This window comes from Myxine glutinosa, chromosome 2 (assembly GCF_964187855.1).
Source record: "Myxine glutinosa chromosome 2, kmMyxGlut1.1, whole genome shotgun sequence".
Classification (NCBI taxonomy): Eukaryota; Metazoa; Chordata; class Myxini; order Myxiniformes; family Myxinidae; genus Myxine; species Myxine glutinosa.
The window spans coordinates 35,564,280-35,583,931 of record NC_136262.1 but is presented as its reverse complement, the minus strand read 5'-3'; the positions used below and the strand labels follow the sequence as shown (position 1 = coordinate 35,583,931).

Sequence of the window (19,652 nt, the reverse complement as noted above, 5' to 3'; positions counted from 1 at the left end):
ACCACCATTTCATCAGAATGTGTGACTGAATGTTTTTGTTTTTATTTTAGTAATTAATCGAATAATTAAATAATTAATCGATTAATTGATTAATTAATTAATCAATAAATCAAAAACAAATACAGATACATTCAAAGTACACCGCCCCCATGCCAAATAATTAAATATCGTACAGCGCGGCATTGCCGGGGCGCCTCCGGCGCCCGGCAATACCGCAGTGCAGCTCATAGAGGCTGCATTGGGAGGGAGAGGTGTACGCTAATTGATTGATTAATTGTATAATTAAAATCAATAAAAGATTATCACAAAATATTTTCTTAATCAATTGGCTAATAGCATAACGAAACCACAAGTGCTTCATCCGAAGATGTATCTTTTAGAAATGTAATTAAATAAGTCATTAATAAAAAATTAAATAACTAATTGATCAAGCAATAAATAATTAATCAATTAATCAATAAATAATTGATCGATTAAATGATTAATCAAAAATATCCTTGATAGCCACATCACTTGGTCACTGTCATGTCCAAATATTAGCTTCCCAGCTCAAAAGGTGCCTGAGATATTGGCCAAATGAGAAAGAAAATAAATAAATGATTAATAATGAAAATAAATAAATAATAATCATTAAAAAATTAAATTATTAATCAATTCGGTCAGAGAACATATAAACCACCACCATTTCATCAGAATCTGTAACTTTAAAAAAAAAAAAATTGTCATTAATCGAATAATTAAATAATTAATCGATTACTTGATTAATTGATGAATTAATAAATCAAAAATAGCATTTGCAGCCAAATCACCTGGTCATTGGCATGTCCAAATATCAGCTTCCTAACTCAAAAGGTGCCTGAGTTAATGATCAGAAGAGAAAGGAAATTTGATTAATTAAATAAGTCCTTAATTAATCGCTGATAATTAAATAACTCCTCAATTAATTGATTAATCAAAAAACAAAAAATACGGTTTTTGACAAAGGACTTGCTCACTATTGTGCCGAAATTTCAGCCTCCTAGCTCAAAGGATGGCTGAGATATCGCCCGGACAAATAAACAAACAAACAAACAAGAAAGAAAGAAAGAAAACAAACAAGTACACATACATTCAAAGTACACCGCCCCCATGCCAAATAATTAAATATCCTACAGCGCGGCATTGCCGGGCCGCCTCCGGCGCCCGGCAATACCTCAGTGCACCTCATAGAGGCTGCATTGGGAGGAAGAGGTGTTCGCTAATTGATTGATTAATTGTATAATTAAAATCAATAAAAGATTATCACAAAATATTTTCTTAATCAATTGGCTAATAGCATAACTAAACCAGTAGTGCTTCATCCGAAGACCTATCTTTTAGAAATTTTATTAAATGTCATTAATAAAAAATTAAATAATTAATTGATTAATCAATAAATAATTAATCAATTAATCAATAAATAATTAAGCAATTAAATGATTAATCAATAAATCAAAAATATCCTTGATAGCCACATCACTTGGTCACTGTCATGTCCAAATATTAGCTTCCCAGCTCAAAAGGTGCCTGAGATATTGGCCAAATGAGAAAGAAAATAAATGAATGATTAATAATGAAAATAAATAAATAATAATCATAAAAAAATTAAATTATTAATCAATTTGGTCAGAGAACACAAAAACCATCACCATTTCATCAGAATCTGTAACTTTAACAAAAAAATGTTTTTTGTCATTAATCGAATAATTAAATAATTAATCGATTAATTGATTAATTAATAAATCAAAAATAGAATTTGCAGCCAAATCACCTGGTCATTGGCATGTCCAAATATCAGCTTCCTAACTCAAAAGGTGCCTGAGTTAATGGTCAGAAGAGAAATGAAATTTAATTAATTAAATAAGTACTTAATTAAACGTTAATAATTAAATAACTCCTCAATTAATTGATTAATCAAAAAATAAAAATACCGTTTTTGACAAAGGACTTGCTCACTATTGTGCCGAAATTGCAGCTTCTTAGCTTGAAGGATGGCTGAGATATCGCCCGGACAACCAAGAAAGCAAGAAAACAAACAAACAAACAAACAAACAAGTACACATACATTCAAAGTACACCGCCCCATGCCAAATAATTAAATATGCTGCAGCGCGGCATTGCCGGGGCGCCTCCGGCGCCCGGCAATACCGCAGTGCAGCTCATTGAGGCTGCATTGGGAGGGAGAGGTGTACACTAATTGATTGATTAATTGTATAATTAAAATCAATAAAAGATTATCACAAAATATTTTCATAATCAATTGGCTAATCGCATAACTAAACCAGTAGTGCTTCATCCGAAGATGTATCTTTTAGAAATTTAATTAAATAAGTCATTTATAAAAAATTAAATAATTAATTGATTACTCAATAAATAATTAATCGATTAATCAATAAATACTTAATAGATGAAATGATTAATCAATAAATCAAAAATATCCTTGATAGCCACATCACTTGGTCACTCATGTCCAAATATTAGCTTCCCAGCTCAAAACGTGCCTGAGATATTGGCCAAATGAGAAAGAAAATAAATAAATGATTAATAATGAAAATAAATAAATAATAATCATAAAAAAATTAAATTATTAATCAATTTGGTCAGAGAACACATAAACTACCACTATTTCATCAGAATCTGTAACTTAAAAAAAATAATTTTTTTTGTCATTAATCGAATAATTAAATAATTAATCGATTAATTGATTAATTAATAAATCAAAAATATCCTTTGCAGCCAAATCACCTGGTCATTGGCATGTCCAAATATCAGCTTCCTAACTCAAAAGGTGCCTGAGTTAATAATGGTCAGAAGAGAAATGAAATTTAATTAATTAAATAAGTACTTAATTAAACGCTAATAATTAAATAACTCCTCAATTAATTGATTATTCAAAAAACAAAAAATACCGTATTTGACAAAGGACTTGCTCACTACTGTGCCGAAATTTAAGCTTCCTAGCTCAAAGGATGGCTGAGATATCGTCCGGACAACCAAGAAAACAAACAAACAAGAAACCAGAGTGAAAACTGAGTACTCTCTTTCAGCGTGCGTCACTGCCGAGCCCCCTTTGGTGCCCGGCAATGACGATTTGCAATGCCTGGAGATGGCATAGGAAAGGAGCGGTGTACAACAAGTACACATACATTCAAAGTACACCGCCCCATGCCAAATAATTAAATATGCTGCAGCGCGGCATTGCCGGGGCGCCTCTGGCGCCCGGCAATACCGCAGTGCAGCTCATTGAGGCTGCATTGGGAGGGAGAGGTGTACACTAATTGATTGATTAATTGTCTAATTAAAATCAATAAAAGATTATCACAAAATATTTTCATAATCAATTGGCTAATCGCATAACTAAACCTCTAGTGCTTCATCCGAAGATGTATCTTTTAGAAATTTAATTAAATAAGTCATTTATAAAAAATTTAATAATTAATTGATTACTCAATAAATAATTAATCGATTAATCAATAAATAATTAATAGATGAAATGATTAATCAATAAATCAAAAATATCCTTGATAGCCGCATCACTTGGTCACTCATGTCCAAATATTAGCTTCCCAGCTCAAAAGGTGCCTGAGATATTGGCCAAATGAGAAAGAAAATATATAAATGATTAATAATGAAAATAAATAAATAATAATCATAAAAAAATTAAATTATTAATCAATTTGGTCAGAGAACACATAAACTACCACTATTTAATCAGAATCTGTAACTTAAAAAAAAAAGTTTTTTTGTCATTAATCGAATAATTAAATAATTAATCGATTAATTGATTAATTAATAAATCAAAAATATCCTTTGCAGCCAAATCACCTGGTCATTGGCATGTCCAAATGTCAGCTTCCTAACTCAAAAGGTGCCTGAGTTAATGGTCAGAAGAGAAAGGAAATTTGATTAATTAAATAAGTACTTAATTAATCGCTAATAATTAAATAACTCCTCAATTTATTGATTAATCAAAAAAAATATATACCGTTTTTGACAAAGGACTTGCTCACTATTGTGCCGAAATTTCAGCTTCCTAGCTCAAAGGATGGCTGAGATATCGCCCGGACAAACAAACAAGAAAGCAAGAAAACAAGAAAACAAACAACCAGAGTGAAAACTGAGTACTCTCTTTCAGCGTGCGTCACTGCCGAGCCCCCTTCGGTGCCCGGCAATGACGATTTGCAATGCCTGGAGATGGCAGAGGAAAGGAGCGGTGTACAACAAACAACCAGAGTGAAAACTGAGTACTCCCTTTCAGCTTGCGTCACTGCCGAGCCCCCTTCGGTGCCCGGCAGTGACGATTTGCAATGCCTGGATATGGCATAGGAAAGGAGCGGTGTACAATATCCTTGATAGCCACATCACTTGGTCACTCATGTCCAAATATTAGCTTCCGAGCTCAAAAGGTGCCTGAGATATTGGCCAAATGAGAAAGAAAAGAAATAAATGATTAATAATGAAAATAAATAAATAATAATCATAAAAAAATTAAATTATTAATCAATTCGGTCAGAGAACACATAAACCACCACCATTTCATCAGAATCTGTAACTTTAAAAAAAAAATTTTTTTTAGTCATTAATCGAATAATTAAATAATTAATCGATTAATTGATTAATTGATTAATTAATAAATCAAAAATAGCCTTTGCAGTCAAATCACCTGGTCATTGGCATGTCCAAATATCAGCTTCCTAACTCAAAAGGTGCCTGAGTTAATGGTCAGAAGAGAAATGAAATTTAATTAATTAAATAAGTACTTAATTAATCGCTAATAATTAAATAACTCTTCAATTAATTGATTATTCAAAAAACAAAAAATATCGTTTTTGACAAAGGACTTGCTCACTATTGTGCCGAAATTTCAGCTTCCTAGCTCAAAGGATGGCTGAGATATCGTCTGGACAAACAAACAAGAAAACAAGAAAACAAACAAACAGAGTGAAAACTGAGTACTCCCTTTCAGCGTGCGTCACTGCCGAGCCCCCTTCGGTGCCCAGCAATGACGATTTGCAATGCCTGGAGATGGCATAGGAAAGGTGCGGTGTACAACAAACAAACAAACAACCAGAGTGAAAACTGAGTACTCCCTTTCAGCGTGCGTCACTGCCGAGCCCCCTTCGGTGCCCGGCAATGACGATTTGCAATGCCTGGAGATGGCATAGGAAAGGTGAGGTGTACAATACATGTCCGAGAAAGAAATGTCCCTTAATCTCCCTGTGAAGTTTGGTTGAGATTGGATAAATAATGACCGAATGTATCACTGTTAAAAATACAGACGGACAGACACCAAGTTGCGTATTTTAGAATGATGATACCATCTTGTGTTTTTTTAAACATTTTTTGACATATACTTGTAATAGGCATCCACAACCATCCTTGACCATGTTGTGGAACATTGGCTGAGGCCCTCACTTTTTTCACCCTTCCGCCCTCACTTTTTTCCTTCTGACCTCGCACTTTCTCCTTCATTTGCTTTTAAATCGAATTTCTCCGCAACCGCTTGAGCGATTAACAAAAAACTTTCAACATAGCGCCTTCCCATGGATACATTTTTGACATAGTTACATGATGATTGCATGAAAAATGCGGCCAGCGTTCCAAAAATCAATTTTCTGCATGCATGGGTTGTTTCACGTAGCATGAATAAACGGCCTCAACCTCCCTCTGATCGGCCTTGGTCGAATAATGACTCTGAATAGGTTAGTCAATGATTTCTCATTAAATTTCATTTTAGGTTCGACTTTGTCAGCAATAAAAAGACATGGTTTGTTGGTTGGGTGCGTTCACTCCACTTGAATAACTCATAGTCCTTTGCATGACTTCTCGGGAACCATAGAAAATGAGATAAAAATCCATGCAACAACCTCTCAGTTCAAACAAAATGTTTAAAACCAACAACATGAGAGACGGCTTCTTTTGTCTCTTAAGGATAGAAACAATATAGTAGATACTTTTACTGCTTATTTCATCCATATCATTCTGAAACATTCAGCAGCAACAAAAGTTCCTGAACTTGATAACTTCGGATCACACCTCAAAGTCTCCATCTGCGGGTAACGCAGTTGCTTCGTGATGGAATTATAAAGGGAAGGGGGCAGAAGGGGGGAGGGGAGGGTTAGGGGAGGGAAGGGTGCTGTATTACCTATGATGACTCATTGTCCTTTAAATGAAGGGAAATGCCATATGATGAGATGGTGGTGGCAGATTTGAGCAGCAGACAAATCCGCATTCCGATTGTGTGTGTGAAGGATTGAGGAGTTCCAAAACAGGTGCATTTAACATCTAACAGTTTTTGCTGTCTGATTGCTGGAGGCATGCTTCCTGCATGGCTTTTTGCTTCACATTTTGCATTATATTTTGAGGGAACGTTGCATCTGGCTCCATGACCATCATGTTCTCATATCCAGAAGCAGATTTCCACCAAGAGGGTGCAGAGTGATACATCTTCTGCGATGGATGGCAGCACTGTTCTTCGCAGTGCAGAAATGCAAGCGAAACGGTGCGAGCAGAGCAAGCTTTTGGAAGCTCTTACTCATGGGAAGGTTCAGGCTGAAGAAGAGGCTAGAAATCTGCAACTTCAGTTTGCCCAACAGCAAAATGGGCACATGGTGCAGGAAGACAATGCTCCCAATAATCAAACAGAGCTGCAGGCAGAGGTGAATGAGCCAAACATGCATTCACAACCTGTAGCTCTATCAACGGTTCCAACAGATGTACCCAAACAACAGTTGGATTCTCAATTCCAAACAGAAGGTCACGCAACACAGAATTTGGATGAAAATGATTTCCAGAAATACACATTTTTTGAGGAAGATTTGATTATACGAGAGCTTACAATTAAACCTGAAGCTTCTTTACAGATTGGACTTTCTGATAAAAGTGAGCTCGAGAATTTGCAAAAAACTTTAGACAAAACAGAGAAAGATAAACTTGCTCTGATTCAGGACCTGCATAAAGAAAACATACTTGCAATTTCTCAGCAAAATCGTCTTCTTCAACAACAACTCGGTAAAGTTGAGACACCAGTAAGGTTGGAAACGGGATCCCAAACTTTTTGTAATGAAGCTCAGGAAACAAGAAGTAAGGATGATCTCGATACAGAGGAAACCTATGTTAATAAAATAGTCATGGAAATAGAAACCAAAAGTTTTCAGTTCTCACTTGATGATGCAATGTATCAAACACAGAAAAAAGAGGATAGAATGAGATGTAAACTTCCGAAGTCAGAGAAAACCCTTGCTGATCATATGGCAATAATAGAGGAGACTTGTATTTTTAGAGACCAAACTGAACAATTGTTGCAAAAGAATCTACAGGATAAAAAGAACCCACAGAAACTCATGGAAGAAGAGATCATAAGAGAAAACCAACTTGAAGATAAGGCCAATCAAAGTCAGAAGATGTTGAAGGATAAAATAGGACATTTAAAGCATTTCTCAAAAGCAGGCATCCAGGAACAGAAGCCAGCTGTGGAGGACACCCTATCTCAGAACCAAAAAGTTGCAGATGAAATTCTTTTGAAACTGGAGCTAGACAAAATGAAGAATGAAAAACGTGAACTTCAAGAAGAAGTTTACAGGCTACGTAAAACTACAGATGAGCTCAGCAGCATTTCAGATGACACAGTAAAAATGGCAGACATTAAGGAACCAAAAGTTCAAATAAGGCGTGAATTTAAATTGCTGCGAATCAAGCTTGAAGGCGTGATGGAATTGTATAAAAGAGCTGAAGAGGTAGCAAAAAATGAAATTTTAAAAGCAGAAGCAGCTGGAGAAAATTGTGAAGATGTTGACAAGGTGGCTTGCATTGCTGCAGTGGCAGAAAGGAAGGATGAACTGAGGAAGATACAGCTCGAATATCAACACATCTTGGAACAACTTCAAGAAGATGCATCAATGACATTGAAAGCATCAGAAGACCTTTCCTTCAATCAGGCTGATTATCTAAGTAAATGCATTGACAATGAACATCAAGATAGAGATTTGATTGCAGAAACCAAAATGAAAGTGCCTTTGGAAATGTTATCTGATACACAGAATCTATGTAATAGTTTGGAAAAGGAGAAAAAAGTTCTTGAGGCCGAACGAAAATTGATGAAAGAAGAAGTTGACACAGCCAAGCAATGCCAAAAAGAGGCTGAAAATAAACTGAAGCTGTTGCACAAGGAAGTTGAAGACCTCAGAAAAACTGGAAAAGGCAAACAAGCAATAGTGGAATTTTCTGCAGTATTTGAAAAACCTTTCGATATTAAGGAGAAATCTGAAGAGTCTCTGATGCAACAGAGGATTTTAGCAGAGCGGTTGGCTGTAGAGAAAGAGAAAGCAGTTGAGGTAGTGGCCCGGTTACAGAAGGAAGTCCAGGAGAGCAGCGATCATTGCCGTGTTCTTGCTGAAGAGAAAGTAAGGCTAGAGGATAGAAGAAAAGCAGGTGAAAATAATTTGGAGATCTTGATTCAAGAAATTGATGCAGAGAATAAATCAATGCAGAAAGAATTAACATGCCGAAGGGATGAATTTGAGAAAGTTAGTCAATATAAATTGGATATTGAGAATGAACTATTGAGGGTAAAGTGGGAACTTGATCAGTATCATCTGCTTGTACTTTATGAGCAAGGTAAGATGCCTGCCACAGAAGTTGTTCATGTGTCGAAGAATCTTGCTGAGATGAAATTGCATGTTAAAAAAATAGAAGGACATAAAAGAGCTGTGGAGGAACAGCTGAAGAACGTTCAGGATAAAGCAGCGAGAGAGTTAAAACATCGGAAAGACATTGAAAGTGATCTGGAAAAACTTAAGGAAGAGTTTGAACACCTGCGGCAGTTATCCAGGTTTTTTCAGGAAAGCACGGTGGAAGTTGCAACTGATGGAAACAAGGTGGTTGAAAAAGATTTTCATGTGCAAACGTTACTTGAGGAAACAGAAAAGCAGAAGAAGCAATTGGAAGATGAGCTGAAAATTGTCAAAGACGAGGCAGCAAAAGCTGGCCTGCAGTACACATTAATAAAAGATCGATGTAACAAACTTGAAGATGAGGTGGCATGTCTTAAACAAAGAGGCAGCACAATACCTGAAAGTAAACCATTCCCTCAAGCACAAGGTGCACAAGGTGCACAAGGTCAATTAGAACAGATAAAGGCATATGAAGAGCTGAAGAAGCAATCATTGGAGGATCGAGCCCAGCAGAAACTCAAGGAAGAGTGCTCTGAAAAAGAGAAAGAAAAAGCTTTAGAAGAGGCCTCCAAGTTGCGGTTGGAGTTGAAGGAAGCAATGTTGAAATGCAAGAACCTAGATGAAGAAAACCAATTATTGTTATCATTCAGAGACAAGGGAGATAAAGAGCCTGATGCTCCCCTCCAAGATATGCATGCACAGGAAAAAATATTTGGAAGTGAGCATAAATGGCTGAAGGATGAGGGAGATGAAGCCAAACAAAATACAAATGAATTGGAGAATGAATTGAGAAATCTAAAGATCGAGTTAAAGCAGTTGAAAGAATATAACAAAGAGGAGAGCAAAGATAGATTAGAATGTACTGTGGAACAGGATATTAAAGAACGGACAGTGGTGCATGAGTCAGAACATGAGAAAACAGAAAAGCAGAAAGAAGGTTTGCAAGAAGAGTTGAATAAAGTGGCCAATGAGGCAGTTCAATCTAATCATCAATATCAAAAAGTGAAGATGATTAATACAAAAAGTGATTCAAAGCAACAAACTAATCAACACAAAGTTACAAGTTTCCCACTTGAACCACTTGCTGAAGGGGCAGGGAAAAGTTCAACAAGGTTACAGGTACAGCAAGCAGTTAAAGAGCTGGTGGGTTTGAAACAGCATGCAGAAGAGGCATTGATGCACGAACGAGAGCTATCACATCGCCTGGCTGCTGAGAAGGAAGAAGCATTGAAGGAAGCAAATCTACTGAAGAAAGAAGTTAAAGTAGCTGCGAAAAAGGTTATTGAGGAGGAAAGAGCAAAAATGTCAGCAAGAAAGGAAAAAGTAGGAAATTGGTTGGAATTCCTGTTTCAGGAGACAAAGTCATGGCATTTAGAAATGAATGAAGAGCTATCTCAGTTGAATAATGACGTTTTACAACTTGGTAAGCAAAAGCAGGAGGTTGAGGCTGAAATAGAAAAATGCACTAAAGAGATGGAGCAAAATCCACAGCCAAAGTCAAGAAAACAAAGAGGGGATGCATCAAATCCAATAAAGAGGTCAAAAATGATGAGTGAGAAAAGTTTAGCAGGAGGAAATGTAGAGGAGAGAAAGGTAACTCTTGTGAAACAGCTCAAAGAGATCAAAGATGGTGTGAGTACATTACATCATCATAAGGTGCATCTTGAGAATGAACTCAGAGACATAGAGTATGCATTGGAACACCTAAAACTGGCAACCACACCGGTGGAAACTTCAAAGCAAGTTGCTGAAATGCATAACCTACTGGAAAAAGTGGAAGCAGAGAAACGGACGATGGAAGATGAACTAAAAGGTTTGCGGAAAAAAGCAGCGAAAGACGGTAAAAGGGAGACTGGAGCAGATGTGAACATCCAAAAGCAGGAAATCAATTGGGTAATGCAAGCAGACACGCTGGCAAAAGAAGACAAAACGCTGTTTCCAGCAGACACAACCAAGAGAAGAACAGTTAATGTTGAGATACAAACATCTGATGAGCAATATGTAAAAAATGACAATATTAAAGAAAATCTGGTGAAGCACATTGGTATTCAGGTTGATGCTTTTGAATCTGAAACTGAGGAGCAGAAGTTTCAAGGAAAACAAAAACTTGGACCAAGTGGGGATGAATTGGACAGATCAGCGAGTCAAATGCAAGAAATAGATAATTATTCCACAGCAGAACACAAACTCAATGCCATGAAAGCTTTACTTCAAAAGAAGGATGAACAAAATATGGCATTGACGGAAAAATTGAAGAGCATCAAGGATCAAGCTGATAAAGATCTGGCATTTGCAAAAATCATTGAGAATGAACTAAATGGTGTGAAAGAAGAGTTGGAATTTGATAAGCAACAAGAAAAACCGAGATTCCAAAGCAAAATGCCATTTGGAATGCATGTTGATGGTTCTGGAAAGCTCCATAAGGCACCGATGAAGCTGCAGCTTCGAGGGTTTGTCAGAGAACTGAAGCAGCAGTTAGAAGAGGCTGTGGCTGAGCAGAAAGCGACAGTGGATCGTCTGGAAACTGAAAAGGACCAGGCATTACAGGCAGCTGGTCGGCTGCAGAAGGAAGTGAAAAAATGCAGAGAGTGTTGCAGAGTTGTAGAAGAGGAAAAGTTGCGATTGGAATCAAAGTGGAAGAAAGTTGAAAGTCAGCATCAGGCTTTGCTTAAAGATGCAGATGAGCACAATAAGGCACTGCAAGAACAAATTAAGCAGGTACAAAATGATGTTGCTGAATCCAGCAAGCAGAAGTCTTTAAATGAAGAAAAGCTTGCAAAGCTTCAAAAGGAATTTGAACAGCAAAAGCCAAATGAGGTAGAAGAAATGGACAAGTTCAAAAAGGAAGTTATGAGAAGAACCCAAGCTGAAGAATGTGCACAAGAGGTGCTCGTGAGTTTGGAACAGGAAAAGCAAAATGTGGAACAGGCACTGAAAAAGAAAAACGCAGCAGAAGAAAAACTTGCTGAGATAAATGTGCTACTTAAGAAGATGGATGAACAAAATAGAGCATTAGAGGAGGATTTAAGAAATGTCAAAGCAGAAGCTGGAAGTGCTAATGAGCAGACAGGGGAGGCTGAGAATGAATTAAATGAACTTAAGAAGGAGGTGGAGCGAATTGAGCAAAAATGGAAACTAAGAAAACAGGAAAAGCTACCAAGACCATTTTGTGCTGAAAGTGCTTCAGAAAAGCAAGAGAGTATTCCTGAAAAAGTATGGCTGCGGCAAGCAGTAAAGGAACTTGACCATCAAGCAGAAGAAGCTTTAGAACAACAAACAGCCAGGGAGAAAATTCTGACTGTAGAAAAGGAAAATGCTCTTATAAAGGTGAGCCACTTGCAGAATGAAATACAGGAGGCATCTGAACAAAATCAAATTCTTCTGGATGAGAAATTACAAGTGGAAGTCTCCAAAAAGAAAGTGGATAGTCAGCTGCAATCCTTATTACGGGATATGAATGCACAGAAGAAGACAATGGATGTAGAATTGAAGTGGTTAAGCAATATGGCTGATGAGGCTAATCAACATAAGTTTGCGAATGAGGAACAACTAAAGGAGCTCCAGAAAGAGTTTGAGCTTAAAAGGCAGAAACACCTCAATGAAACTGAAAAATTGAAAGAAGAAATAAAGAAAGAAGTCCTGAAAAGAACACTAGCTGAACATACAACACAAGAACTACTTTTTAATGTCAAACAGCAGAAACGCATTGCAGAGCAGATGCTGAAGAAGAAAGTGGCATCGGATAAAAATTATGCAGATGTTGAAGCATTAGTTGGAAAAATGAATCAGAAAAACTCAGAATTGGAGGAATGCTTAAGAAATGTCAAGTCAGAAGCTGCTCAAGCAGTTCGAAACATAAGAGAAATAGAAAATGAACTGGATGAATTAAAAACAGAAGTTGAACATCTTATAGAGAAAGACAAATCTCAGGTAGAATGTAGAACTGCAGACGTGGACCAGTCACCAAGATTACAACTAAAGCAAGCAGTCAGAGAATTGATGAGACTAAAGCAGCTAGCAGAGGAGGCCTTACAGAGGCAGAAAATGGTGACAGAGCATTTGTTTGCAGAGAAAGAGGAAGTGTTTAAAAATTATGATCAGCTGAAGAAAGAGTTAGAAAAGACCAAAAATCATTACAAGATCATGGAGAATGAGAAGGCACAAGTTGTGGCGAGAATGACCAAAAGCAGCAATAAACTTAAGAACACAGTTGAAAATATGGATCTGGAGAACAGGTCCATGATGGAAGAACTCACACAACTCAGGGAGAAAGCAGATAAAGCCAATCAGTATGACAATGAGATTGATAGTGAATTGAACAAATTACATGATTTGATGAATTTCCATTGGAACAGCATGCCTGATAATCAGAACAAGAACAACACAGAGATTGCTGAAAGTGTGCTTTCAAAACTTGCTCAGATTTGCACACAATTTCAGAAAATGGTGGACCAGAGGCAAATTCTTGAAGATCAGCTGAAAGAAGTTACACAGACAGCAAATATAGAGAATCAGAGCAAAAATGAGGTTGAAAATCAATTAAAAGTACTAAGAAATGAGCTTAAACTTTTACAAGAGCAAAAAGCCCAAGCTAAAGACCAAATCACAGGAAGTGTAGAAAAAGCAACTGAATCGCTTGATGAAATGTACAAAGAGAAAAGGAACCTCGAAGCAGAGCTAAAACAACTGCAGAATGATTTAATTATGGCCATGAAGCACAAATCTGAGATGGAGGCCAACATTATCGAAACAGAAAACAAAAGTCTTAATGAAATGAGTAATCGCAATAAAGAATTAGAGCAGGATCTTGAAAATATGAAACAAGTAGCAAATGAAGCTGCCTTAGAAAAAAGATATGTTGAAGATGATCTTAAGAATGTTATGGAAGATATGGAAGAACTAAGAGAAAAGTTTGAGCAACATCCTCAAGGCAAAACAGCTGTTATATCCCCCTTAAGGGTACAAGTATGTCAGGCAGTGAAAGAGCTCATTCAGCTTCAGAAGGATGCTGAGCAGGCTCATGGTGTGCAAAAGGCCTTAGCAGAATATTTGGCTGTGGAGAACAGTACTGCAATCCAGGAGACCAATTTGTTGCAAAATAAGTTGCAGGAGACTGCAGATCGTTGTAAAGCTCTTGAAGAAGATAATAAATTGATAGGGAGTAGACTGCTTGAAGAAGAAAATAATCACAAAGCTTTGGCAAAGTTTATTGAGACACAAAAGAGGGAAATGGAAAGTAGGATTGAACGGCTTAAGCATGAAGTTGGTACAAGTGAAAAATCAAAGTTAAACATTGAAAGTGAACTCGTTAACATGAAATCTGAGTTTGTAGATGTCAGGAAGTTTCCTCATCATGAACAGGACAGTCAAATGCAAACTTACAGAGATTTAAAGGAAATGTCTGATAAACTTGTTGATTTGCATTCACTGCTATGTCGAATGGAACAAGAGAAGAATGATAAAGAGCAGTGCCCGATGGAAGTCGAGATCAAATGTACGAATACAAGAAATCAAGCCGTTCAAGTTGAGCTTCCAGTGAAACAGGAGGAGATGTGTGACTTACTTTCCAATAAGATCGAAACTTTGAAAGGCCAAAAAATAGGCACCAATGCAAGTGAAAGCAAAGAAACTGTTATGTCTATTGAAAAGGTAGAAGACTCTGGCAAAGTTGATGAACAAAAATACGCTTTGAAAGTAGATATTCGTGACACCATGCACACAATGATCAAAGCAAGAAAATGTGTTTGTGACACCGAAGATGAAATTAATTTACTTAAAGAGAAGATGAATGAGTTGAAATATATAATCGAAAAATCACAAAGAGCACACAGTGTAAAAAGTGGTCATAATATGGGAAAACTACACACATCAGTAGACCCGCAACCGATGGCTACGCAGAGTGGCGACCAGAGTGGCGACGTAGAAAAAAAGACTTGCATGGGTTTAACGGAAGATTTTGAATTACAAAAGCAGGTTGAGCAAATGGAAGCTGGGAAGGCTGCAATGGAGTCTGTAATAAACCAAATGAGAGATGAACTTGCCAACATAACACAAGCTAAATGCGAGCTAGAAGGTGAGATAATCAATCTGAAAAAAGAACTTGAATTACTTCAACCAGAGGCTTCTTTTGAGGAGGAAGCAAATGTCAATCAGGCACTACAGGACATCAGAAAATGTATGGAAGAGATTCTTCACAAACTCGGCAATGTGGAAAAAGAACTTGCTGGAATAGAGGTGAAGTTACTGGAACTCATCAAGATGCCATGTTTGGAAGGCCAAACGTCTGCTTTTAGCTCGGGAGCATGTGCTGTTTGCAAAGATTTGGTGAGAAGGTTCCAGCACTTGTTTCATGAGGTTTCTCCATCTTATGCTCAAGATGATGCATCAACAAGTTTGTGGGATCCAACATCAAAATCAGAAGATTTTAGCCAGACGAGCTGTGAACCCCGACATGAACACTCGGCACAGCTGGAATGTCATCAAAAGAAACATGAAGGTCATAGTCTCTGCAGAACATGTGATAAGGTTGCACAATTGATGAGATTGTTTGAGAAGACATTTGGATATGAACACTGGAAGTCTCAAGGTGTAGAATCGGAGAACGTTCGTGTTCACCCAACTGATATGGAGAACAAGAAGGAAAAGGCAAATCTACCAATTCTGGAGCTGGAGGAGGTTCCTACAAGACTGGAGAATCAAGATGGAAGGACCAGAGCCGATTACGATGAGGTATCTAGTGATGGTATCATTGTAGTTTGCAGTTTAAATGTAACATCATACAAAATTTATCACATATCGTTTGGTTATAACAAAAAGTAAGATAAAATACATTTGAAATATATCTGGAAGCCACCAACTCTTGGACAATTGTTTTCAAAATCCACCATAACTCTAACATGTATGTACATTTTACCTGTGGGAAATAACAACGAGAATTTATGTTTACTCACAGATTTGGGTAACTTGCTAATAATGCTTCAGATAACAAAATATGCAATGTAACATATAAATGTCTCTCCTGTTGCTTGATTGATTCGAGTGTAGCTGCGTCGTGGTGTGCTCCAGCTTTTATTCCCGAACTAACCTGCATTGCACGCTAAGTTCTCAAAGTCCTTGCTTTAATACAGTGCTCCAAATATTAACGCTTCGAATGATGCTGTGTAATCACGTGGTTCAATGTCTTGAAGGATGAGTAAAAGCAATGCATCATTTGTTTCTAACAATTACGCCAAATGGGGATCCTCAAGGCTTGGTGGCTCCAGATAGTGAAGAAGAATACTCATTATCTTCTTATTTGGACGCACGACAAGCACAATAGGTAATGTATGCTCCTGTCTTTCATTTTAACATTCTTTCTTCGAATATCACGTATTTTATCATTTTACTATCGCAATGCAAATGGCTCTGTTCAAGCTAACTGTGACAAAAACGTGACACACAAGACCAAATTTTAAAATTGCCTGTGATATTTTAACTTCATGATGTGAAATTTTATCAATTATTTGCTAAACAGAAGGATTATAGGGCTGGCAGGATGGCCTAGAAGTACACACACTCGCCTCTGAACTGTCTAGCCTGGGTTTGACTCCCGACCCAGCTATAAACTGTCATCCTGTCCATTGGCTGGACGTTAAACTGGACGTCCTGTGTATGCCGACATTAGTTGATGGACATTATAGATTCCATCGTGTCCTTCGAAATAGAAGAGAAATAGGCGAGTTATTGCCGGCACCCTGAACAAATTACATATTCTTGCTCTAACCTTCATGACCTGAGCCATGAAAAGTAAAGTTGTTACCCTCAGCCATGTGCTATATTTGAAAGAAGAAGAAGAAGGCCATAGTTCGTTGTTCTTGGCTCATTTTGCCCTTAGAGTTTGTGGAGGAAAAAGTGTACTTGACCGAATTTATACTTTTTGAAAGTGCTTTCTTACTAAATGACTGTAGAAAACACCCTCCTCATTTTCACTGCATATTTATCGCCCATGTCTCAGCTTCATATATCTGTTCGTACATTACGTTTTATAATCTCCTTATTAAGTTTAAACTTTTTCATTTGTAAAGGATGCTGTGCATATTTCTCATTTTTCTGTTTATTTCCACAGGTCACCATCCATCAAGACAAGGATACTTCAAGTGAATGTCTGGAGATGAAAGCCTTTGAGGAGATGCACAAAAGAAATACGCAAGAAAATACTCAACTTGTACAAGAAACAGCCCTGTGTGAAAGAACACGTGATCATGAGAAGCCAAAAGAACATCATCAAGCTCAATTAGTTCCACCAGGTGCTGATCAAGCCGGTGTAGTTCCTGGACAAAGTCCAAATAAATGTACCAGAGAACAAGTAGCAGAACTTTCAAAGCTCTTGAAAGAGGAAGTGTTAAACCTACCAATTGAAATAAAAGAGGGTAAAAATAGCTCACTTTGGAATCTTTTAAGCAACAGAGGCTTTATCCCAGAAGATAAATGCCAAGAACTACTTTCCTCATATTACTCTGGAGAAATAACTATCAGGCATATCATTATCATTATCTTGGAGATTATTGAGATCAGGTTGGTAAAGTCTGGTAAAAAGAAGGAAATCTCTTTTCATGGACTTCAAAAACGTGTCACTTTAAGAGAGCTAGAACATCTCAACATTATTACGCCTGAGGTTTCCAAACACCTGCGTGAAGGTTTAGTGTCTGTAAGCAATGTGAAAGAATCTATCAGCCGATACCTTGAAGGCACGAGCTGCATCGCGGGAATACTTATCGAAGAAACACAAGAAAAACTTCCGATTTATCTTGCCATGATGAAAGCTGTGATTAGACCTGGGACGGGTCTGGTATTACTGGAGGCGCAAGCCGCTACCGGGTTCATCATAGATCCTTTGCAGAATCACAAGCTCACGGTTGACGAGGCCATTCAGAGAGGTATCGTTGGTCGGGAATACCGTGACACACTTTTATCAGCTGGTTGTGCCGTAACTGGGTACAGGGATAAATTTTCGGGAAACATTATGTCCCTTTTTGAAGCCATTAATAAAGGCATCGTTGTAAAGCAACGTGGAATTCGCCTTCTTGAAGCCCAAATTGCCACTGGAGGAATAATTGACCCTGAAGCAAGTGTCCGTCTTCCTGTGGATGTCGCCTATGCCCGGGGCTTGTTTAACAAGGAAATGAATAGCATTCTAGCTGATCCCAGTGATGACACAAAGGGATTTTTTGATCCAAATACAGAGGAGAACCTAACCTATTTGGAACTACTCAACCGTTGCTTCATTGATCCAGACACAGGCCTCGCTTTGCTCTCATTGAGAAGAAAATCTGAGCCCAAAACACATTCTACCTCCTCAGTGAGAAAACGTAAAATTGTGATCGTGGACCCAATAACAGGGAGAGAATTGAGTGTACTGCAGGCATACACTGTAGGTCTTATTGATCACCAGATGTACCGCCAACTTCTGGAACAGGAGTGCGAGTGGGAAGAGATCATCACACCCTCAATTTCTGGAACCAGTAGCTCAGTTTTGGTGAATCAAAGATCTGGTGAACAGTTCAATATTGATGATGCACTCGCCAGTGGACACATCAAACAAGACATGGTTGATCAGTACCATGCCGGTCAGCTATCCATCACGGAATTTGCTGAGATATTGTCTACTCCGCTGAGAGAAGGTGAGCATTGCCTAATGGCATCGCATCTACCTCGAATCTCTTCAGATTCTTCATTTGAAATTCCAATAATTCCATCACCAGAACCTTGGACAGATCCTCAGGTAGAGGCACCCCCAATTGGGTGCATTTTGGATGCCCATAAAGTTGAAAAGGTAAACATTGTTCAAGCTCTCCAATGCAACCTACTTCATTATAATACTGCGCACAAACTGCTCGAGGCTCAGGTATGCACCGGAGGGATTGTTGACCCACTTTCCGGTGCTCGTTATTGTTTGAGGGATGCGATGGATCGTGGACTGGTGGATGCCCAGATGGGGCAGGCAGTAGAGCAAGCTGAAAAGGCTTTTATTGGATTCGAACATCCATTGACCAAGATCAGACTTCCAGTTTTTCAGGCCATGAAAGAAGGAATGTTGACACCTGAGATGGGTCGGTTTTATCTTGAAGTTCAGTATCTCACAGGAGGATTAGTCAATCCTGGCAGGCCAGAGCGTGTCCCACTTGTTGAAGCTGTTAACTTGGAACTTGCCGACAGCTCTATTTTGATGAGCCTTCGAGACGTAGCAACACATCTCAAATGCCTAATATGTCCCAAGAGTGGTGATTGGATCTCCTACAAGGAAGCTCTAGAAGGTTCTTTGCTGGACCCAAGTGTCAATGTGTGGATGTTGGAAGCTGTTGTTACTTCCCCAAAACCTGGAGTTTTTAGTCCAGTCCTTGGCATGGGTTAGAGAACTTTGGGCTTAGTCTCAACTCTAAAAACAAATTCCACAGCAAAAACTAGAAGAAAATACTTTGTGATATGTCTTTGTTTTATTGCTTATTTGCACGATGAGAGTAGCTTTTAAGTTTCCCCCCCCCCCCCCCCAAAAATATTAGTAAAACAGTGATAAGTTTGCAAGCCGATTGCGAACGTTTGATTGTCGGAAACTCATTTTTTGATCATCTCCATTTAAATTGCAATTTCCATTAATTCTGGATTGCATATTTTCCTCTTTTATCTTTCTTTGTGTCCTGGAATCATCAATTATATTTGAATTCTCCCAGAAATATATTCTGGTGTTTTGAGTGTTTCAAACCTTTTCTTATATGCCAAGCAATGACTCAAACTGGGTTGTGGGTGAAGAACGAGAGGGGAAGAACGAGGTAATTTTTAGAAGTAAATATAGCTGTGCAGGAACAGTATTCCAGAGAGTTTGTTGAGTATGGGTTTTATAGACAGGATCAGATTAATGGATAATGGAGGCCTAGTACTCTTGACAGACCATTGGGGAGTTCACGTCAAGGCTAGAACCAGTCATGG

General features: G+C 37.9%; 1 protein-coding gene across 1 annotated transcript in view; it reads left to right on the top strand.

Annotated features, from left to right (window-relative positions):
* The window catches only part of DST (dystonin), a 390,037-nt gene that overhangs the window by 152,167 nt on the left and 218,218 nt on the right, over positions 1 to 19,652 (top strand). The window contains exons 32-33 of the mRNA XM_078772579.1: positions 6,429 to 15,419; positions 16,795 to 19,077. Of these exons, the coding sequence (XP_078628705.1) occupies positions 6,429 to 15,419; positions 16,795 to 19,077 (11,274 nt within the window). The remainder of the gene's footprint in view (positions 1 to 6,428; positions 15,420 to 16,794; positions 19,078 to 19,652) is intronic.